The 24,877-nt window shown below is 40.5% G+C and overlaps 1 protein-coding gene across 1 annotated transcript in view; it reads left to right on the top strand.

Moving 5' to 3' along the window:
* LOC126188412 (methyl farnesoate epoxidase-like) overlaps window positions 1-24,877 on the top strand; it is a 162,028-nt gene that overhangs the window by 95,724 nt on the left and 41,427 nt on the right. The window contains exons 4-6 of the mRNA XM_049930015.1: window positions 859-1,046; window positions 5,853-5,973; window positions 17,188-17,368. Of these exons, the coding sequence (XP_049785972.1) occupies window positions 859-1,046; window positions 5,853-5,973; window positions 17,188-17,368 (490 nt within the window). The remainder of the gene's footprint in view (window positions 1-858; window positions 1,047-5,852; window positions 5,974-17,187; window positions 17,369-24,877) is intronic.

Below are 24,877 nucleotides of genomic sequence, written 5' to 3'. Positions count from 1 at the left end.
GTTAGGTGGGAAGCAAAATGACTAGTCATATTGAGATTGTCATGGAGGGGGCAGTTGTCATGGAGAAGAGGGTAATGTGGAGTGGGATGGCTACCAGTAAGGCAGTGGAAGGCTGACCAGTACGTCCAGGAGTTGAGAGGGAGGGTGGAGTTGAGGCTTGTACATGTCTGGCGCCAGTCCTGTGTTTCTTTGCTTTAAGGAGGTTCATGGTGTGTCATTGTCATTGCCAGTGGCGGAGGAGTGTATCCCAGTCACGGGTGCGGAGGAAAGAGCAGTAGAGCCTCCGGGGCTCATGAAGAAGGAGGATGGCCTATGGGGAAAGTGTAGGGTGGTGAGGGTGGATGAATTTGGTAGGAGCGTGAGCCTACACAGCGGGAGTGATGGTCTTCTGGAGGAAGGAAGAGGCAGGGGTGATGTCAGCCGGATGGTGAAAGGTAAGGGGGTGGCTTTCGACCTGTGAGGCAATGGAGTCCCGTTCGGTATCTCAGTCGGGGCAGCGGTAGTCATGGATGGACTTCGGGGGACATGGGTGGGGGGCGTGTGGAGGGCCACAGGTTGAGAAGATGGGGGTGAGAAGCATGAGGAGGTGGTCACTACCAACGGGATTGAGGATATTCGCGGCGATACTTTCTCTTTTCTTTGCTTTCATTTAAGCAGACTCAGCAACCACAAAGTATGGATGGGTACAGCTAGTTCTTCAACGTGTAAAGTACACTCACTAACTCTACCAATGACGTTTTACATAGGAACATAAAAGGAGCACACGTTCTCCTCAGCTCTACAACCAAAACGTGAAAACAGTACTGCTATGAAGGCTGAGTACAAGGTGGGCTGAGGTTTGGCCGTCGAACTGTGCAGGATACCGCTTCTCCCGCGGCGACCAGCGCCTGCAGACGCTGCTCAATCTAATAGAAACTCGTTCGCGCGCCTTCGACATGGCTGGAGGCAAACTCAGCGCCATGCCTTGGCTGCGATTCATCCAGCCCGAGGCAACGGGATACAACGCACTCATCAAGTTCAACGAGATGGCGCGCGCATATTTTGTGGTAAGCACTACAAGTCAAGGCTCACTAAATTTAAGTACACATATGCACTACTGGTTTCAGCAGAAAAATTTCTCAGTCTGACATCGAAAGATAGTATTTGTAAGTTAAAAATAACTTATTATTCGAGGTAGTCCCTTTTCAGGTCTCTACACTTTGTCGCTCAGTGTTCCAATCAGTATATACCGACATAATCACCATTTCTGTCGATGCATTTTGTTTTTAGACGCTGTGACAGTTTTTGTATGCCCATGTCATACCAGCTCGCCGCCATGCTGTTCAGAAAGCTATGAACCTCTTCTTTCACCTCGTTGTCGGAGCTGAATCGGTGGGACCACAATTAACGCTGGCAGGTACTGTGAGCCTCTGAAAAAACTCAAACGGGCAATTCGGAACCGGAGAAGAGAAATGTTGAGCAAGGGCGTACACATTCTCCATGACAACGCTCGCCCAAACATCGCTCGGCAAACCGTTGCTCTCCTGCAACAGTTTCAGCGGATCATAATCACCCACCCACCCTACAGTCCTGACTTGGCGCCCAGTGACTATCACTTGTTCCCTAGGTTTAAAGAACATTTGGCCGGAAAGCGATTCATAACTTTCTGAACAGCATGGCGGCGAGCTGGTATGACATGAACGTACAAAAACTGCCACAGCGTCTACAAAAATGCATCGACAGAAATGGTTATTATGTCTAAAATAGCTAAATGTTCAAGCTGTAAACTGATGTAAACCATTGTAGAAATAAACAGGTCTATGCACTTATAAAAAATAGGAGACCCTACTTTTGGGATTACCCTTGTAAGAGGCACTAGAGAATGTAATCTGAGGAGAAAGAAACTACTGGCACTTACAATCGGTCACTTTTCCCAGTGTCGAAATACCTTTGCATACAAGTTCACTGACGTCGAGCTTTTTTCTGTAAGCCTGCTACATTTTGTACCAAGAGAGAAAACCCTCTGTTGCCAGCTTTCAACAGGAAGCTCACTGGCTATCTGCAGTACAAAAGTTGCTTATTTTTTGAGAAAATTTTCATGTGCTAGCAGTGCTTCACAAATATACAAGGGTGTAACCGGTATAAGTGCAGATACTTAGATATTTCTACTGGTGACTGAGTGCGGTGTACTGAACAACATTACATCAGTATTTACGTAATTTACAGAATAATAATTATAGCTATTACAAGCTGTATGTTTTTAGGTTGGTTAGTACCTCCAAATATGTGTGGCAAGATCAAGCCATTAATGTTTACTTTCGCCTGGCTGCACGTCATGTGTTGAAATGTGGGCACATTGACGGAAAACGGTTAGTCTATACTGACAGCCGTAGTCTGCATAGTGGTCTAGTAATGACTCTGCAGAAAACATCTGGCCCTAGAGATTGTGAGATGTTGTTTGGATGATTGTTCGATACAGAGAAGAAACAATAATCAGACTGATTCATGTACATGTTAAGGCACCGCATGTAAAAATATTTGCACTTACACCCTTACACCAACCTTACACTTAGTGTATACATCTATATATGCGTCGCTAATAACAGCAATATTCATGAACCCTACAAATGAAATGTTGACAGAAGACCTTACATTTTAAAAACTAGAAGAAGATATTTGTGTAATGTGCGAGGAGTGTCCTATGGAGCACTGTCACCTCTTTTTTCAAAGTTGAGATTACTGAAAATCGTTAATCTGTGTCTATATGTTTGCGGAGTTTACATCAAAGGCAATAACGAACAACGTGGAGTCTGGGAATAAATTCGCCATTATGATTCCAGAAATAAAGCAAATCTGGATATACCAAAATACAGGTTAGAAAGTACGAGAAACTCATAAAATAAATCTACGAATAATCTTGAATAAATTGTCAGTGCCCATTCGGTCTCAGCCTATAATAATTTTTATGCAACCAAACAATCAGTTTTATAATTTAAAATAGTCTTCCTAGTATCCCACATAATCACATTAGGTTTTAAGAACTTTATTGCAATTACTGAATTTGTCTATAACAAAAATATTTGTTGACTTAATTAACAGTAATACTAACTGCTAACGATTTAGAATTTTTCTATGCAATATTGTGACACTTGATGTAGCCATTGTGAGCGCCCGTTTGTATATATATACAGGGTGAGTCACCTAACATTACCGCTGGACATATTTCGTAAACCACATCAAATACTGACGAATCGATTCCACAGACCGAACGTGAGGAGAGGGGCTAGTGTAACTGGTTAATACAAACCACAAAAAATGCACGGAAGTATGTTTTTTAACACAAACTTACGTTTTTTCAATGGAACCCCGTTAGTTTTGTTAGCACATCTGAACATATAAACAAATACGTAATCAGTGCCGTTTGTTGCATTGTAAAACGTTAATTAAATCCGGAGATATTGTAACCTAAAGTTGACGCTAGAGTACCACTCCTCCGCTGTTCGATCGTGTGTATCGGACAGCACCGAATTACGTAGGGATCCAAAGGGAACGGTGATGGACCTTAGGTACAGAAGAGAGTGGAACAGCACATTACGTCCACATGCTAACACCTTTTTATTGGTCTTTTTCACTGACGCACATGTACATTACCATGAGGGGTGAGGTACACGTACACACGTGGTTTCCGTTTTCAATTACGGAGTGGAATAGAGTGTGTCCCGACATGTCAGGCCAATAGATGTTCAATGTGGTGGCCATCATTTGCTGCACACAATTGCAATCTCTGGCGTAATGAATGTCGTACACGCCGCAGTACATCTGGTGTAATGTCGCCGCAGGCTGCCACAATACGTTGTTTCATATCCTCTGGGGTTGTAGGCACGTCACGGTACACATTCTCCTTTAACGTACCCCACAGAAAGAAGTCCAGAGGTGTAAGATCAGGAGAACGGTCTGGCCAATTTCTGCGTCCTCCACGTCCTATGAAACGCCCGTCGAACATCCTGCCAAGGGTCAGCCTAGTGTTAATTGCGAAATGTGCAGGTGCACCATCATGCTGATACCACATACGTCGACGCGTTTCCAGTGGGACATTATCGAGCAACGTTGGCAGATCATTCTGTAGACACGCGATGTATGTTGCAGCTGTTTGGGCCCCTGCAATGAAGTGAGGACCAATGAGGTGGTCGCCAATGATTCCGCACCATACATTTACAGTCCACGGTCGCTGTCGCTCTACCTGTCTGAGCAAGCGAGGATTGTCCACGGCCCAGTAATGCATGTTCCGTAGATTCACTGCCCCGTGGTTTGTCAAACCCGCTTAGTCGGTAACCAGGTAGAACTGCAACGCATTCTCTGTTAATGCCCATTGATAGAATTGCACTCGATGATTAAAGTCATCACCATGTAATTGTTGATGTAGCGACACATGAAACGGGTGAAAGCGGTGACGATGCAGTATGCGCGTGACACTACTTTGACTCAGTCCACCGGCTCTCGCAATGTCCCGTGTACTCATGTTTGGGTTCATGGAAACAGCAGCTAACACACCAACTGCACCCGCTACTCCTGTGACGGGCCTGTTACGGACCCGTTTGCGTGCTACGACCATACCTGTTGCATACAGTTGGCGGTAGATGTTTTGCAATGTGCGGCACGTTGGATGCTCTCTGTCCTGGTACCGTTCTGTATACACCCTGCAGGCTTCAGCTGCATTTCGTCGACACTCGCCATAGATGAGTATCATCTCCGCCTTTTCAGAGTTCGAATACACCATGGTCACAGTTCCTACAACACTACACTATCACAGACGTCTGGTAACAAGGTGTACTACAACTGGACAGCGTGCGGAGACGAATGCAGAATAACAATAGCAGCAAGCGCTACATGCGGACACTGCGACAGTTAGACCAAACCACAACAGTGCACTATAGCCACACTCGTAAACACGGTCGTCATCGTAAACATGTCACTGCAGATGCTGCTCGTCGACCGTGGCCCGTGTTTGTTACAACACGCAACTGAACGTCGGAGGTTTCAAGCGTCTACTTTATGTTACCATATCTCCGGATGTAATTAACATTTTACAATGCAACAAACGGCACTGATTACGTATTTGTTTATATATTCAGATATGCTAACAAAACTAACGTGGTCCCATTTAAAAAAACGTAAGTTTGTGTTAAAAAACATACTTCCGTGCATTTTTGTATGGTTTGTATTAAACAATTACACTAGCCCCTCTCCTCACGTTCGGTCTGTGGAATCGGTTCGTCAGTATTTGATGTGGTTTACGAAATATATCCAGCGGTAACGTTAGGTGACTCACCCTGTATATATATATATATATATATATATATATATATATATATATATATATATGTGTGTGTGTGTGTGTGTGTGTGTGTGTGTGTGTATATATATATATATATATATGTGTGTGTGTGTGTGTGGGTGGGTGTGTGTGTGTGTGCTCGCGTTTCAGTGTGCAAGTTTGTTTACATATTTTTGTCGTGGAAATACTGGAAATTACTCCAATAAGGCATTATTTTTTTATAAATAATACAGGTCATTCGGATACTACTGAATACGGCGCAAAATTAAGGCCATTCGCATACTTTTGAACAAGTGGCTACATATTGGTTGGCTGTTCCGTATTAATGGCTGTGACTGGCTCTTTGATATTAATGAGTGATAAAATAATGGGCTGCTTAGTTTTTGTGGCCTGTAAAATACTAGGCTGTAATTGCCTGTTTGTTTTATTTGAAACAACATTTTCTTTTATTATCTCTCTTGTTCTTATTGGTCTGCATATACTTTTAGGTTACAATTTCTTCTCAGTGTTATAACAAAAACCTTTTTTTCTTTTTCAGACAATTATCGAAGACCATAAGGCAACATATACGCCAGGGAAAAAGAGAGATCTCATAGATGCATTTTTCTATGAAATGGCAAAAGCAGAAGAGCAGCAAAATGAAAATACAACTTTTACTGGTGAGTGATAACTTTCCTGCGATATGAGATTTGTGTTGTACTGTAATAAAAGAGGGCTGAGTGAATAAAAAGTTGTATCTAGTCTTTCATCGCCGTGCTGCATGACACGCAGTGCTTTCAGACTTTTCGCCTATGCCCTCAGGCGTCCGAGAGGTAGTCAAGTGGTCTTGATACTTGCCGCCTCCTGGAATCTAGCGACAGACTTTTAATTCATTACGCATTTCTAGAAATGACTGCTATTGCATTACTTCGCAGATTTAGCTCTGCTGCGGCGAGAAATGCTGTAGCTGTACCAATCTCTGATGACTTAGATTTCTTTGGTTGTCACATTCTTGACGGAAAATTACGTCGTTTCCCCATGCCCGTGACGATGGTTGCGGCCATGTCCTGCGGTAAAATGAAATGGGATCATTGGCAGAACATTGCTGGAATACAGACCTCTGTCACTTCACCATATAGCCCGTTACCGAGATGCACAAAAAGGGCCGAATCAGCATCCTCGTGCATGGAGGCCAATTACATGTCTCAGCACACTCCTCTCCTCCGCACAGCGGCAAAACTTAAACACTGATGTAGCGTACCTGGCAGGCATGCGTCCCCACAGCACAAGCTACTCGTCTTACTGGTATACCTTTCTGCGGCCACGAGTGACATCTGTGCCCGAATTCTGGGACTACATTCAGTTTAACACGTCAGAGCGATTGCAAAAGATTCTGAAGATCGTGGACGTGAAACTCCGCAAGTGTGACTGTTTATCCTACGTCTATGGGCCTGAAAGAGGAATATCCTGTGTCAGCAGTAACCTGATACACAGATTCGTCAGCAGAAATTCTTCATTGTACCAAAATAAAACTGTCTGCATTATTACGCAAGGATTTCGAGTACAATTCATTCGTGACATTACAGTTGCAACTGAATTGTTCTACAGCAGTGAAAAAGACGAGCTCGTGTATTGACACTACCGGTCTAACTTTCACGTTAAGCTGCACTTGGTTAGGACTGCCTTATGCTGTCACACAGTCCAAAAAACACGGTTCTTTGATGAAACAGAATCATACACACATAGGAAAGACAGAAGAGTTGCTATGTTTTCAAGTTTCCACTTTCAGCTACTTTTCAAAGTCACCCAAAAATTATAGTGCCTCCATGATAGTGTGTTAACTTTTACTTGGAGTACGATTTGTTTGTCATCTTCTCCTGGTAATGCTGTTGTTGTTGTTGTTGTGGTGGTGGTGGTGGTGGTGCTGGTTGTAATGGTTCTTTATTTACGTGACCATTACGGCACTCCAACCCCAGTTCTCGAAACCAGTAATATCGTACTACTTTCCTGCGAAGTAACAGACATATTTTTGTGACAATGTTCACAATTGGTTTTATTAATGTATAGGTACTCCGATGTATCGATATATTACAGTGACATGGTTCTTGTGTTTATTCATTTCTGTGAGACTGTCATAATCTTTGACTTACTTGTAACCGTTTTGGCGCGAATGCGCACAGAGCAGTCTTTGTTTCACTTTGGCAGAAGTTAAGTTGTCATTTTGCCTAGTAAATGAACAGCCAAGTCTTGTGTTTGGTTAAAGTAGAAATCAAATGTATAAACATTGATACAAAACTGTTTTCTTGATGATGTGACAATTGAGAAGAAGTATATTTGAATTTAAAAGAAGTTTAATAAAAATGTGGATCGTGAACACCAAGTCAAAAATTACTTCTACCATACTATTGTTCTGATCTGGGATTGTTTGATCATTAAGAATTTCCTGAAAAACGCGTTTGTTAGGTCTTCAAATGTTGCTAAAATACAGATCTGGACCTTCTAGCTGTCAAAGTGGAATCACCCTAGAATCAACAAGATGAGCCATAACGACTTCGACGAAATCTATGTGATAATCCCTTCAAGATAAATGCCAAATTAATGACTTTTTTACAGTGACCTCATTATTTCCATTCTAGCGATACCATGCACAGTCAATAACTTTGTTGTTGCCCGATAAAGCAAACATATGCTGTGTGAGCAACATTATTAATTTGATTTCTAATCTACTTTGCAAGTGGTGGTATTGTTAGATGGTGCTGGTCTTCTCCGGAGACTGGTTTGATGCAGCCCTCCACGCTACTCTATCCTTTGCACGCCTCTTCATCTTTGAATAACTACTACGAGCTACAGCCTTCCGAATCCGCTTATTGTATGTATCTATTGGTGTCCCTCTAAGATTTTTACCCCCCTTCCACACTTCCCTCCAATGCTAAGTTGGTGATCTCTTGATGTCTCGGAATGTGTCCTGTTATCTATCCCTTCTTTTACTCAAGTTGTGCCACAAAGTTCTTGTCTCCTCAGTTCTGATCAGTACCTCCTCATGAGCTACGTGGTTTACCCGCCTAATCTTCAGCATTCTTCTGCAGCACCACATTGCAAAAGCTTATATTCTCTTCTTGTCTAAACTGTTTATCGTCCATGCTTCACTAGTGTACATGCCTGCAATCTAGACAAATACCTTCAGAAAATGCTTTCTAACATTTCAGTCTGTATTTGATGGCTCTGAGCACTATGGGACTTAACACCTGAGGTCATCAGTCCCCTAGAACTTAGAACTACTTAAACCTAACTAACCTAAGGACATCACATACATCCATAACCGAAGCAGGATTTGAACCTGCGACCTTAACGATCGCGCGGTTCCAGACTGAAGCGCCCAGAACCGCTCGGCCACACCGGCCGGCCTGTATTTGATGTTAACAAATCTCTCTTCTTTAAAAACGCTTTTCTTGCCATTGCCAGTCTGCATTTTATATCCTCTCTACTTTACCTGTCATCAGTTACTTTGCTATCCAAATAGCAAAACACAGCTGCTATTTTCAGTGTCTCATTTCCTAATCTAATTTCCTCGCTATCACCTGACTTAATTCGACTAATTCCATTATTCTTGTTTTACTTTTGCTGACGTTAATCTTACAACCTCATTTCAAGAAAATGTCCATTCCGTTAAACTGGTCTTCCATATCCTTTGCTGTCTCTGACAGCATTACAGTATCATTGGCAAACCTCAAAGTTTTTATTTCTTCTCGCTGGACTTCAAATTCCTACTCCAAATTTTTCTTTGATTTCCTTTACTTGCCTTCTCAGTGCACTGACTGAATAACATCGGTGTAGGCTTCAAAATTGTCTCGCTCCCTTCTCAACCACTGCTTCCTCTCCATGGCCGTCGACTCTTATAATGTCGTCTGGTTTCTATACAAGTTGTGGCTAACCTTTCGCTCCCCGTATTTTACCGCTAATAACATTAGAATTTCAATGAGCGTATTCCAGTCTACATCGTCAAAAGCTTTCTCTAAGTCTACAAATGCTATAAACGTAGGTTTTTCTTTCCTTGACCTATCTTCTAAGATAAGTCGTACGGTCAGTATTGCCTCATGTGAAAGCATTTCTCCGAACTTTAAACTGGCCTTCACCGAGACCCGGTTCTACTAGTTTTCCATTCTTCTGTAAGAAATTCATGTTAGCGTTTTCCATTTACGACTTATTCAACTGACAGTTCAAAAATTTTCGCTCTTCTCAGAAACTGCTTTCTTTGGAATTGGAATTATTACATTGTTCTTGAAGTATGAGGGTTTCTCACCAGTCTTATACATCTTGCACACCAATGGGAGAGTTTTGTCATGAATGATTCTCCTAAGGCTATCTGTAGCTCTGACGGAATGCCTGCGCCTGGTGCCTCGTGTCGACTTATGTCTTTCATTGCTCTTTCAAATTATTATTATTTTTTTCTTATTGGACTTAACTGCTAAGGTGATCAATCCCTAAGCTTACACACTACTTAACGTAAATTATCCTAAGGACAAACACACATACCCATGCCCGAGGGAGGACTTCAACCTCCGCCGGGAGCAGCCAAACAGTCCCTGATGTCAAATTGTTCTCAAATTATCATATCTCCCATCCCTTCTTCATCTACATCCTCTTCCATTTCCATACTATTACCTTCAAGCTCATCTGCCTTGTATAGGCCCTTTATATACTTCTTCAATACTTTAGCTTTCCCTGTTTCCCTTACGACAGAATGTCTACTCCTGGGGCCTTGTTTTGACTTGACTTTCAGTGCTTTGTCAAATTATTCTCACAGTATGATATCTCCAGCTTCATCTATATCCTCTTCCATTTCTCTCATATTCCCTTCAAGCTCACCTCCCTTGTAAAAACCCTTTATATACTCCTTCAATATTTCAGCTTTCCCTTTTTTGCTTGGGACTGGTTTTCCATATGAGCACTTGATATTCGTAAAGCTGCTTCTCTTTTCCCCAAAGGCTTCTTTAATTTTCCTGTGGGCGGTATACATCTACGTCCCCATCAATTCATTAATTATAATTTTGTATACCCTTTCACCTGCTTCATTTGCTACATTTTTTATTTTCTCCTTTCATCAATTAAATTCAATATCTCCTATGTTATCCAAGGATTTCTACTAGGCCTTGTCTTTTCACCTGCTTCATCCACTGCTGCCGCCACTATTTTATATCTTAATGCTACCAATTCCTCTTCTACTGTATTCCTTCCTCCTGTATTTCTCAACCATTGCCTAATACTCTCTCTGAAATTCTCAACGATCGCTTTTTTTCAACATATCTATGTCCCATCTCCTTAATTTCCTAACTTTTTGCAATTTCTTCAGTTTTATTCTGTGGTTCATAACCATTAAATTGTGGTCAGAGTCCATATCTGCACCTGAAAATGTCTTAAAATTTAAAATCTGGTCCCGAAGTATCTGCCTTACCTTTATATAATCATTCCGAAACCTTCCAGTGTCTCCAGGTCTTTCCATGTGTACAACTTTCTTTCGTGATTCTTAAACGAAGTATTAGCGATGATTAAATTATGCTGTGTGCAAAATTCTACCAGATGACTTCTTTCATTCCTTCCCCCCAGTCAATTTCCATTTACAATTTTTCCTTCTCTGTCTTTTCCTGCTATCGAATTCCAGTCGACCATCACATTTGAATTTTCGTCTTCGTTAACTATCTGGATCATGTCTGCACCTACATTTACATCTACATGGCTACTCTACAAAGCACAGTTAAATACCTTTACCACAATTCTCTGTTATTCCACTCTCTAACAGCGGACGGAAAAAACCAACACGCCGGCCGGTCGCAGGTTCGAATCCTGCCTCGGGCATCGATGTGTGTGATGTCCTTAGGTTAGTTAGGTTTAAGTAGTTCTAAGTTCTAGGGGACTGATGACCTCAGAAGTTAAGTCCCATAGTGCTCAGAGCCATTGAACCATTTTGAAAAAATGAACACCTATATCTTTCCGTGTGAGCTCTGACCTCCCTTATTTTAATATGATGATGGTTTCTCCCTAATAGGCTGGCGTCAATAAAATATTTTCGCATTCCGAGAAGAAATGTGACGACTGAGACTTCGTGAGAAGATCCTGTCGCAACGAGAAATCTCTTTCTTTTATTGATATCCGCCCCAAATCCTGCATCATTTGCGTGACACTCTCTCCCTAATTCTGCCCTTCTTTGAACTTTCTCGACATACCCTATCAATCCTATCTGTGAGTTTCCCACACCACATAGCAGTGCCCCTAAAGAGGGCGGGCAAGCATAGTGTAGGCAGTCTCTTTAGTATATTTATTGCATCTTCTACGTGTTCTGCCAATAGAATTCAGTCCTTGGTTCACCTTACCCACAATATTTTCTATGTGATCTTTCCAGTTTCCGTTGTTTGTCATTGTAATTCCTAGGTATTTAGTAGAGTTTACGTCCTTTAGATTTGATAGATTTATCGTGTAAACGAAGTTTAACGGTTTCGTTTTAACACTCATGTGGATGAACTCACACTTTTCGTTATTTAGTGTCAATTGCCAATTTTCGCGCCGTACAAATATCTTAATTAAACCGTTTTGCAATTGGTTTCGATGTTCTGATGACTTCACTAGACCATAAACGATAGCATCATCTGCAAACAACCGAAATCGGCTGCTCAGGTTGCCACCTAAATCGTTTATGTAGATACGGAGCGGCAAATGGCCTATAACATTATCTTGAGCAACGCTAGATATCACTTCTGTTTTACTCGATGACTTCCCGTCAGTGCTATGAACTGTGACCTCTTACAGGAAATCACGAATCTAGTCACATAACTGAGACAATATTCCTTAAGCAAGCATTCTGATGGCAAGCTGCTTGTGAGGAACGGTATCAAAAGCGTTCTGGAAATTTAGAAATACTGATGCAATTTGAAAACATTCGTCAAGCTCTCAACACTTTGTATAAGTAAAGAGCTAGTTGTGTTTCACGAGAACGACGTTTTCTAAATCCGTGTTGACTGTGTGTCAATAGACCGTTCCTTTCGAGGTCATTCGTAAAGTTCAAACGTACCATATGTTCCAAAATCCTGTTGCGCATTTAACGTTAATGACATGGACCTGTAATTTGGCGGATTACTCCTACTGCCTTTCTTGAATATTGGTGTGACCTGCGCAACTTTCCAGTCATTGGGTACTGGTCTTTCGTGGAGTGATCTGTTGTGCATGAAACATTTCTTCAATCTCTTCATAATTTGTGGAGCTAGCTGGCATATAAACATGCACTGGTGGGATAGGTGTTGATTTTGTGTCTATCTTGCCGTCAATAATGCGTTCACTAAGCTGTTCATAGTAGCTTACTTGCATTCCTATTTTCTTATTCATTCTTAAACCTACTCCTGCATTACCTCTATTCGATTTTGTATTTGTAACAGTCTGTTCACCTGACCAGAAGTCTTGTTCCTCCTACCATCGAACTTCACTAATTCCCGGTACATATAACTTCAACCTATCCATTTCCCTTTTTGAATTTTCTAAGCTACCTGCCCGATTAAGGTGGTTTTATTTTTCTTGATGACAACATCCTCTTGAGTGGTTCTCACTCCGGAGATCTGGATGGGGGACTGTTTCATCTACAGAATATTTTACCCAAGAGGATGACATCGTCATTTAATCATACAGCAGGGCTGCATTCCTCGAGAAAAATATACAGCTGTAGTTTCCCCTTTCTTTCAGCCATTCACAGTATCAGCACAGCAAGGCCGTTTTAGTTGATGTTACAAGCCGAGGTCATTCAATCATTAAGATTAACTACTGAAAAGGCTGCTGCCCCTCTTCAGGAACCACACGTTTGTCTGGCCTCCCAACAAATACTTCTCCATTGTGATTGCACATACGGTATGGCTATCAGTATCTTTGAGGCAAGCAAGCCGCCCCACCAACGGCAAGGTCCATGGTTTGTGGGTGGTAATGCTAAGTTATGCTATTACTTAGTGGAGACTACGTAATAGTTTTCCCCATACATCATCATTATACAACGAAATTGTAGCAAATGGTTCCCATTTTATATTCAGTTACAAATGAGCATTAAATGAGACTGTAACAAATTGCTCCCTAAATCACCATGTTACACTAAAATAGTAACAAGTGCCCCATGTATAAAATGTATGCCATCCTCTGAGGATAATGCCAACATATACTGTCACACAGTGGAAACGTCATTGATAAGTAGGCAAGGAAGTGACAGTTTAAACAAAAATAGGCATCAGGAAATGAAGTAGTATTCTAACACCATCCAGTGTATGTGTCATGATTTGAAAGTAGGTGTCAGCTGCTGGATCTTATAACTCTATTGTAACACTACATCCTGACAGTGTGTGTGCCATATGTTAAGAGTTGGGGTCAGCTACTAGACCCCAAATGATACTATAACACCATAAGCTGACAGTGTACATTGCACAAGCTGATTAAAAAAAATACATCAAAATAAAATAAATAAATAGAAATGTGTGTATTATTTATCAAAATCTAGCCCCAGTGAAATTATGAAACCTTAAATGTGTTGTGTGTGTGTGTGTGTGTGTGTGTGTGTGTGTGTGTGTGTGTGTGTGTGCGTATGCAATTGTCTACCAGTCTCAGCTTGTCTGAGGAAGTGCACACACATTTATATTGACTCAGTAAAATAGTACATGCTTTGAGATTGCTTCAATGTGAATATGCAGATGTCGGCCATTCTAATCGTGATGTCACTGTTGGTTACACATCTTAAATTTAGAACAAATCTCCAGATGCCTGAGAGCTTGCTGATTAAGCATACTTACATATCTTAGCACAATCCCACTGATGCTGGATTCATATGGTCTGGCGAGTGAGGAGTAGTGGGAGGGGATGGGAGCATGTCTGTAATGTCAGAGGGGGGAGGGGGAGACTGTGCAGAGATGTTTATGTATTGTAAGACACCTTTGCCTCTCTCTTACTCTCTTATACAGCAGTACTATTCCATCTGGTAGTATCCCTGTATATTGTCATGTAATAAATTCTTCAGTTAATGATCGAGGTTATAATTTATTTTGTTTATAGTTCGGCTTCAAACTACTAATCATCACCTACAGTCATCCATTCATTACATCAGGTTTCTTTCTCCTTATCACCATAGCTAATTAACTAATGGATCATGACGTGTTCTAGTTGATAATGTGCAGATGGTGACTAGTTATTTTTCCAGATAAATTACTTCAAACGCATCATGTGCAGCAGTCTGCTGTGTGCCACTGTTATTTTTACACTGACATTTTATTTTGAATTACGCTAAATAACTGCAGTTGTTTGCATACTACTCACATATTTAATCTTCTACATCCTTCAGTATTTAATATGATACTAGAAAAAACCATTAACCAGTTGATCCACAATTTTTTTGCATAGCTGAACATGCCCACCCTGAACCCACGATTCTTGACTCCATAGATTTAACAGAAATGGGATATTGTATCACAGATTTATTATCCATTGTGAGTAATCCAAGCATTATTTTGAGGATGATTCTATTTATTACAACTCCCCTGCGCTCCAGGACTGTATTACACAATATGAAGCTTTAAATTTGAAAAAGTGTAAATATCCTGATTTTCTTCAAAAGTCACAAATACAGGGGCAAAGTACAACCAGAATCACAAATATCAGTCGTGACTGTACATTCCACAAAATACCAAAGAGAATGATTGATAAACTACTGTGCCTAAACCCATTAACAATGTGAAGTTTTGCGGCAAATACAGGCAACATAAGCTCAACCCTGACGATTCAGGCACCTCGGCTTCCCAAACACATGAGCCCCATTTGATATTTCCAATATGGTGGTGGGGAACCAAATATTAGCTGTAGATGGGAGTTGAAAATGATTTAATTTCGATCTACTCTATACATTTGCCGTTTTTACGGAAGTAGCTGCCGGCCGACGTGGCCGTGCGGTTAAAGGCGCTGCAGTCTGGAACCGCAAGACCGCTACGGTCGCAGGTTCGAATCCTGCCTCGGGCATGGATGTTTGTGATGTCCTTAGGTTAGTTAGGTTTAACTAGTTCTAAGTTCTAGGGGACTAATGACCCCAGCAGTTGAGTCCCATAGTGCTCAGAGCCATTTGAACCATTTTGAATGGAAGTAGCTGTGACAGCGTTCCCTGTAAGTTTTGAAATTATGTAATTTTTATCATTTGGTGCACTACTATTCACGCATTCCAAGCTGATACTCGGCACAGTGGCTGATGGGAACGTCCATAAACGCATTTCCAGTTTACAGTCGTTCCCATCAGCTAGAGCACTGAGTCTCAACTTGGAATGCGCAAACAGTTCTTTCACACATAATGTGAGATGACACTGTGGGCGATACAGTGGATTCATATTGTCTAAATGAGACGTCAAAATTCTCAGTTGTTCCTCTAAATAGTTGATTATCAATAATTCCCACATTCTTAGCCGCCCAAGAATGTTCTCTGTCACTAATTACATCAACAGGACATTCACCTTCAACTTTCCTTCCATTGATGAAATCGCAGACTATATTTCATCATTGGAGAAAACTACTCACCGTTTCCAGTAAAGATCCAGCTCACTTGCCGCTCACCACTGCAGCAACCAAAGACCTCAGAAACACTCTTAATTGTTCCCAGAATGAAAATTCATGCTGCAGTAGAATGTTCAATGATTTGAAACTTACTCAGATTAAAATTGTGCGTGGGGCTGGGACTCGAACTTTGGAGCTGTGCCTTTTGTGGGCAGGTCTTCTACTGACTGAGCTACATTCACTCTGGAAATAAACACCTATAGTCCAGATGGAATAAGATGATCCCTGACAGATGGCAGCACTGTTGTAAACTTTCGACTGTAAAACGCTAAAAGCTGCAGGCAAAACAATAGCTGACTGTTGAGCCGCAGTAATATTGAGACGTTGCCATAGAGACCTTCAAAAAATCGCATTACGTGACTGTTTGAGGTAGACACACAAAGCACCCATGCCCAGCCCATTGTGTCAGGGAGCTTATTACACCGACTCTGCTATAGGCTGTAGCTAAGACATTTCTCTGAAAGTCTTTTCCTCCAGGAGTGCTGCGAAGTTTGTAAAGAGGAGAAAGGTACCGGCAATTGTGAAGCTACGAAAACCTGCGCTTGGACAGCTGGTAGGTAGAGTGATTATCTGCAAAAGACAACGGTCTTTGGTTCGATTTCCAGGCTGGCATACAATTTTAATCTTCCAGAAGGTGCACTTTGAACATGTTTCGAGCAAAGCCAGGTAAACAAATAATGAGATAATATGATAAACTGCTTTTCTATGTCAAAATGTAAAGCGGGAAAAATGAGTGAGATCGAAGTGGCAGGATCAGAGAGGGATAGAAGGTTAAGCATCTCATGAGAGATATATAACGTACATATACTCAGATCTATGATACTGTGAAGTAAAAACGTCAGAACAGGGCTAAACAAAACCGCATCCTTGGTGGTAAACTCTAAGAATCAACTCTTAGAGTAATCTACGAGAAGAAGTCGTAAATCCTTGTCATATATTGCAATTCAAATGCAATGACCATGACATAACAAACCGTCTGAAGGAACAACTGAAACTAACAGTGCGTCATCACAGAATACTACCTGGATGGCCACTTTCAAGGTTTGGGATAGGATTGAGCAGCAATGTCTCGAACAATGTACCAATATAGATCAAGATATGTTACAGCCAATTAGTTGCAGCTATAGAGTACTCGAATGTGCCTCATTTCAGCAGACGTGCAAATACGTGCACTTTCGACCAGTCTGTGTTCGTTTTATCAGTTTTCTCCTTTCATTTCACAGTGTTTTAGTTTAGTTACATAAGCTCTTCAAGACCAATTTGGTGTATTGTTCTTTGTTTTCCAGAGAACCAGCTTCTCATGCTGTTATATGACATGTTTGTCGCTGGCTCAGAAACGACAAGCAACTCTCTTCGATTTGCTTTTCTTATGATGTTACGGTATCCTGATGTCCAGGAACGAGTGTACAAAGAGATAAAAGAAGCAGTTGGTAATGATAAACTTCCAACTCTTGAGGACAAAGACAGGTAATTAGATCGTTTATACACTGCTGAAAGTATAGGAGAACATTTTTAAGACTTGGTAATTGCAAACCATTCATAATTTTGTGATATATCTAAGCAATTAATCTTAATATCTAGAATTGATTTACTTCACAATTTATCAGACACTAATATTATCATATACTTCGTTTAAGCTGTGAAACTAATTAGCTAGTATTGACCATTTACAAATTTAATTTTAAAACGTCGTCTTGCTTTTCAATCATTTGTTTTCAAATTTATAATGTCTTTGTTGTATATTTTGCTTTATCTGTACAGTTACCTGTTAAAAAATTCATTTTCGTATGTTATCTCAAATTTCTATTGTCTGCTCTCAGTACCATTGTTCTCCTGTTTTGTTCCATTATCGAGAATGATTCAGCTGTCTCTATCGACCATTTTATTCAACCCACAACGCCTTCGAATATCACGTGCAAGATTCTCACATTCTCTCACTTGCTAGGCACAAGCTATTAGTCCTACAGAAAAACGTGAACAGAACATTTCTGCTGGAAATTTAATGTAGTTTTCGCTGGAGGCTACGATTTTCGAGTTAATCAAGAAAAAACCGTTTGAAGGTAACTCTCGTTCGTTTTTCTGGAATAATTCGAGAACTAAAACCTCCAGAGAAAACGTATCCCAGTACAAAATTTAACTACATTAAATTTCTTACAATAACGTCCTGTTCAATTTTTTATTTAGGGTTAATATTTCGCACTTAGCGAGCGAGAAAATATAAAAATCTTGCAGACGGTATTTGAAGGCATTGTAGGTTGCATAACCCCAGTCAGAAGGGGCAGCTGATTTACACTGTACAAGGTGCAGTCAAATGAAAAACGAAACCAACGGGAAAATGTTATCTTAACTGTTTACTATTTAAAACGTAATCGCCATCACTGTGAGACAAGATGATTAATATCGTCAGCAAAAGTGTTTGCGGTTGTCTACAGAACCATAATTGTACCCAGGCGTTTACGTCTTCACATGAAGCAAATCGATGGCCACGAATGTCTTCCTTCAGGGCTCCAAAAAGATGTAAATTTCATGGGGGTGGGGTGGGGAGGGGTGGGGGGTTGGGCGGTGAGTGAGGTTTGAACTGTATGGAAGATGTGTAAGGGATTCCAAACGAAACTTGTGCTACATAGTTGGGACAATGTTGGCAACATGTGGGCGGGCAGTAGCGTGGAAGTACCGAATGGAGCATGTCTTGCAGCAATGGCGAGAAGAGGATGTAAGCAGTCATCTCCGACTATGACTTGCTGACAGCCACTGCGCTAAAAACCAACTGAGCTGGATAGCACCTGAACGTGCCTAATTTTAGTAGATGTGTAAATATGTGTGTGAGAAGTAGATTGAATGCATTACGTAAATCCTAGATTAAAAATGTCTATTATAAAGTACAGCAAGTAAGTGCCGTGCACTAGTAGGATCTCACCCCTAACATTCTGCAAAGTTGGATCGAATTATATTGAATTAGATGGTAACAAATAGACTTAATCTGTTTGAGGGCTTCCGCGTTGAAACTAGTATTAGTGACCATAAAGGGGTTACAGCGAAGATAATTATCCAAGGACAAAGGTCTACTAAAACAAGCAGAAAGATGTGCTTGTTCAGAAAATTAGATAATCAGGCAATAGTGTCATATCTGAAGAAGAAAATTTAAACATTTCACTCTGGGCGAGAACATACAGAAGAGCTTGGACTTACCTTTAGACAAAGAGTTGGTCAAGCACCTAGTAAACGAGTTCGTGATGGGAATGATATTCTGTATTATTCAATATCTGTAAAGGAGCATAGAAGAAACAGTAACAACTGCCCAATAGCTCTGAAACAAAGTATAGGACCATAGGCAGAGAAATGCTAAATGAAAATCGTTTGGCTGCCGTAAAGGCAACGAGTAAAGCCTTCAATGAGTACCGTAGCAGAAACGTTTTGAAAGTTGTCTCGCAAAACACACAGAAATTCTTGTCGTATATAAAAGCTATCACTGACATCAGAGTTAGTGGTGGTGGTGGTTGGTGGGATGTTTAGGGGGGACTAAACAGCTAAGGTCATCAGTCCCCCAGTTAGTGTCCAGACGCCCATGGATGACACAGGAATCGAAACTGACTTCAACGAAGCAAGAGCAGATATAATGAAATTCGTTTTGAAATGAATTTTTTTTTACAAAGGAAATTCCAGTAGTACTACTGCAATTTAACTGTTGATGGAAGAAAGTACAGGCCGGCACACGAGCCAAAAGGGTAGCGGAAGCGGTCCACAAAACAACTACTGTCCAATACCCTTGAAATCCGTCTGTTGTAGAATCTTAAAACATATTTCGAGGTACCTCCAACACAACGACCTCCTCCGTTCCATATAGTACGGATTCCGAAACTATCGGTAATACGAAACCTAACTCGCACTATTCTCAAGTGACATACTGAAACTTTTAACCAAGGCAGTCAGGTAGAAACAGTATTTCTTCATTTCCATAAAGGATTCGATTCAACACTACACATACACTTATTATCGAAAGTACGATCGTATGAGGTGTCACGAGAAATTTTTGACTGGTTGAGGATTCCTTGGTAGTGAGGACAAAACATATTATCTCGAATGGAGAGTCGTCGACAGATCTACATCCACATCTATGTGATTACTCTGCTGTTCACAATAAAGTGCCTGGCAGAGGGTTCAATGAACCACCTTCAAGCTGTCTCTCTACCGTTCCATTCTCGAACGGCACTCTGGAAAAACGAGCACTTAAATATTTCTGTGCGAGCCCTGATTTCTCTTATTTTATCGTGGTGATCATTTCTCTCTATGTAGGTGGATGCCAACATAATGTTTTCACAATCGGAGGAGAAAACTGGTGATTGAAATTTCGTGAGAAGACCCCGTCGCAACGAAAAACGCCTTTGTTTTAATGATTTCCATTCCAATTCAAGTATCTTGTCTGTGACACTATCTCCTCTATTTCGCGATAATACAAAACGAGCTGCCCCTCTTTGTACTTTTTCGATGTCATCTGTCAGTCCCATCTGACGCCGATCTCACACTGCACAGCAATACTCCGAAATATGGCGGACAAGCGTGGTGTAAGCAGTTTCTTTAGTAGACCTGTTTCACCTTCTAAGTGTTCTGCCAATGAATCGCAGTCTTTGGTTTGCTCTACCCACAATATTATCTATGTGATCGGTCCAAGTTAGGTTATTTGTAATTGTAATCCCTAAGTATTTAGTTGAATTTACATCCTTCAGATTTGTGTGACTTATCGCGTAATCGAAATTTAGCTGATTTCATTTAGTACTCATGTAATAACTTCACATTTTCCTTATTCATTGTCAATTTCCACTTTCCGCACCATACAGATATCTTATCTAAAGCATTTTGCAATTCGTTTTGATCATCTGATTACTTTACACGTCGGTAAATGAAAGCATCATCTGTAAACAATCTAAGACGGCTACTCAGATTGTCTCGTATGTCGTTAACATAGATGAGGAACAATAGAGGGCCTATAACAATTCCTTGGGGAACGCTGGATATTACTTCTGTTATACGCGATGATTTTCCGTCTATTACTACGAATACTCCATACTCCATACTCCATACCTTTCTGACAACTGAGGCGATACTCCGTAGGCACGTAGTTTGGTTAGAAGACGCTTGTGAGGAACGGTGTCGAAAGCCTTCTGGAAATCTAAAAATATGGAATCAATTTGGCATCCCCTGTCGATAGCACTTATTACTTCATGAATATAAAGAGCTAGTTGTGTTTGACAAGAACGATATTTTCTGAATCCGTGCAGCCTATGTGTCAATAAATCGTTTTCTTCGAGGTACTTCATAATGTTCGAATACAGTATATGTTCCAAAACCCTATTGCAAATCGACGTTAGTGATATAGGCCTGTAATTCAGCGGATTAATCCTACTTCCCTTTTTGGGTATTGGTGTGACTTGAGCAATTTTCCAGTCTTTAGGTACGGATTTTTCTGTGAGCGAGTGGTTGTATATAACTGCTAAATATGGAGCTATTTTATCAGCATACTCCGAGAGGAAACTGACTAGTAAACAATCTGGACCGGATGCCTTGCCTTTATTAAGTGATTTAAGCTGCTTCGTTACACCGAGGATATTTACTTCCATGTTTCGCATCTTGGCAGTTATTTTTGATTGGAATTCAGGAATATTTACTTCGACTTCTTTGGTAAATAAGTTTCGGAAAACCGTGTTTAATAACTGAGCTTTAGTGGCACTGTCATCAGTTACTTCACTGTTGTTATCGTGCAGTCAAGGTATTGATTGCGTCTTGCCACTGGTGTGCTTTATGTATGACCAGAATCTCTTCGGGTTTTCTGCCAGATTTCGAGACAGAATTTCGTTGTGGAAATTATTAAAAGCATCTCGCATTGAGGTACGCGCCATATTTCGAACTTCTGTAAAACTTTGCCAATCTTGGGGATTTTGCGTTCTTTTAAATTTGGCATGCTTTTTTCGTTGCTTCTGTAACAACGATCTGACCCGTTTTGTGTACCATGGGGGATCAGTACCATCACTTATTAATTTATGTGGTATATATGTCTCTACTGCTGTCGTTTCTATCTCTTTGAAAACGTTCCACAACTTTTCTACACTTACATGACCAGATCGGAAGAAGTGAAGATTGTCCCTTAAAAAGGCGTTAAGAGCATTTTTATCAGCTTTTTTGAATAGATGTACTTTGCGTTTCTTTTTGATTGCAATGGGTGTTATTGTATTCGGCCTAGCAGCAACTGCCCTGTGGTCGCTGATCACTGTATTCGTCACAATACTCACTATTTGTCCAGGATTATTTATTGCTAAAAGGTCAACAAGTATGCTTTCGCAACCATTTACGCTTCGATTGGGCTCATGAACTAATTGTTCAAAATAATTTTCTGAAAAAGCATTCAGTACAATTTCGATGACGTTTTATGCCAGCCGCCGGCTTTAAACGTATAATTTTTCCAGCATGTCGAGGGTAGATTGAAGTCACCATCGACTATAATTGTATGAGCGGGGTACTTATTTGAAATGAGACTCAAGCTATAATTGTATGAGCGGGGTACTTATTTGAAATGAGACTCAAGTTTTCTTTGAACTGTTCAGCAAGAGTCGGGGGGTCGGTAAAACGATCCAATTATAATTTATTGCGATTGTCAGGTATAACCTCTACCCATACTTTTTTACACGAACTATCTATCTACTTCAATTTCGCTACAAGGCAAACTACCTCCGACAGAATAAATACTCCACCACCAACTGTATTAAATCTATTCTTTCTGATCACTGTTAGATCGTTTGAAAAAATTTCGCCTGAACTTATTTCCGTCTTTAGCCAGCTCTCTGTATCTACTGTGTTTTACCTGCCCACCTTTAGACGGACGTCCCTTCTGTGGTTCCCTGAGACCCTCTAACCGGGTGTACTTCAGATAAGTGTGTTGTGATCCTTCCAGTTAATGTTGAATATCAATAGCTTTGTATACGACGTTAACATTAACATCAGACTTTTTATGGATGGTGTGGTAATCTGTAATGAAGTATTGTCTGAAAAAAGCTGCTCATGTATTCTGTCGCACTTCCCAAAATGACATCAACGGATCACAACTGGAATCGGTGAAAGTAGTACATTTATAGGGCTTTTGGACCATGATTTATAAGTTTCAGTTCAACGCCTGCCCATAGTACCGTCCTCTTGACATCACGAGACGCAGTTGCCTGCATTCTGGGGGAGGGGGAGGAAGGGAAGGAAAGTTGGTGCATACACTAAATTTTTGGTACATTTTATGACTAACTCACTGAACATGAAAGACAATACTGCTTATTACAACAATATTGGGCAACGTGCCACGCATCTAGGTATCCCTGGAACGAGTCTATAATGTCTTCACTGAAGAACTAACTGTCAACAAATATTTATGGCCACCAAATTCGCCGGATAGAACAACATGTGATTTTTTCCTGTGGGGACACTTGAAGAGCAAGGCCTGTGAAACAGATCCGCACACAATACAGGAACCGATAGACTATGTCAACTACGAAGTTGCCAGCATCAGTATCCGAACTTTACGCAGGGTGTATCTGAATAAGCTTAGACGTGCACAGCTGTGTATTGATGTTGCAGGGGGGCGCTCTCAACATCTCCTCATATAAAAGTAGCCCGTCTCCTTTTTGAATGCGAATGCAATATTTTGAGTTCTGAAATAAACAGCTACAATAATGGACAGTTTTATGGAATAATCGATTGTTAGCATTCTTCTGTCAGCATTTCAGTCTATTTCTTCAGTGAAGTTAGATGTCCCTCTTTACAGTCTGCAAAATGACTTTCTCGACAGAAGAAAGAATTGAAATTATATATATATATATAAATATTTAGAATCACTAGTATGGTACACTCACTTGAATTGGGGTCGTTTTGGTGCCACTAAATGTACAGCCAAAATAGCACAATACTGCTATCATCCAAATTTGGGACGTATAGCTACAAATATTCTTAAGAAGTGCAAAATATGTCAGAAGGCGAAACCCATAAACTATTGTCAGAAGATAGAATTACATCCTATCATCCCACAACAACCTTTAATGTTGGTGTCATGTGATATCTGTGGACCATGTCCCATGACACGTGGACGGTTCAAATATGTATTGGCTTTCTATGATCTCTTTTCAAAATATGTGAAATTATATCCTTTGAAAAATCTCCACGTTCGACCCATGTTACGCAAATTTATCAACAACTATATAACTGAGCTTGGCAAACCTATAATGGTCTTGACAGACAACGCTGCTTATTATACAAGCAAAGTATGGAGAGACACTATGAAAGAACAAGGAATCCAGCACATTTACATCTCAAGATTTTACCCATGTGGAAATCCGGTTGAGAGAATCTTCCGAGAGTTGATTTTTACGGACGTACATACCCAAACAACATTATAAATGGATCGATTGGATTTATGAATTTGAGAAAGTGTATAATGACTTACCACACTTATCGACAGGTTATTCACCTAACCAAATAGTATTTGGTGAGAGTATTGTGCCAGAATGGATGAAGAAATTACCTGCGATAGAACAAAAGATTACCAAGAAAGAAGATATGGTGAAGAAGGTCTACGAAAATTGAGAAAAACCCGTTTTGATAAAAATGTGAAGAAAGTAGTCACATATGATGTAGGGGAAGAAATTGTATTGAGAAATCACCCAAAAGCATCAACCAGGAAAAGACTGAATAAGAAATGGCAATATTTATATACAGGTCCATACAAAGTAATGAAAATACCTCATGAAGGGAGCTACCTCCTGGCAGATTGTGATACTGATGTAATTAAAGGTTTGTTCCCTCACATAAACCTGAAGAAGTATTGTCAATAATGAGCAAAATATGGATTCAAGAAACACTGAATTATACCAAGACTACACTCAGTGGACTATATAAAAGCACCAGTGGATTAATACGTACTTATACTAACTTACAAAGAAAATTAAA

Source organism: Schistocerca cancellata, chromosome 5, assembly GCF_023864275.1.
Source record: "Schistocerca cancellata isolate TAMUIC-IGC-003103 chromosome 5, iqSchCanc2.1, whole genome shotgun sequence".
NCBI lineage: Eukaryota > Metazoa > Arthropoda > Insecta > Orthoptera > Acrididae > Schistocerca > Schistocerca cancellata.
The sequence above is the reverse complement of the archived record's forward strand: the minus strand, read 5'-3'. Positions and strand labels throughout refer to the sequence as shown.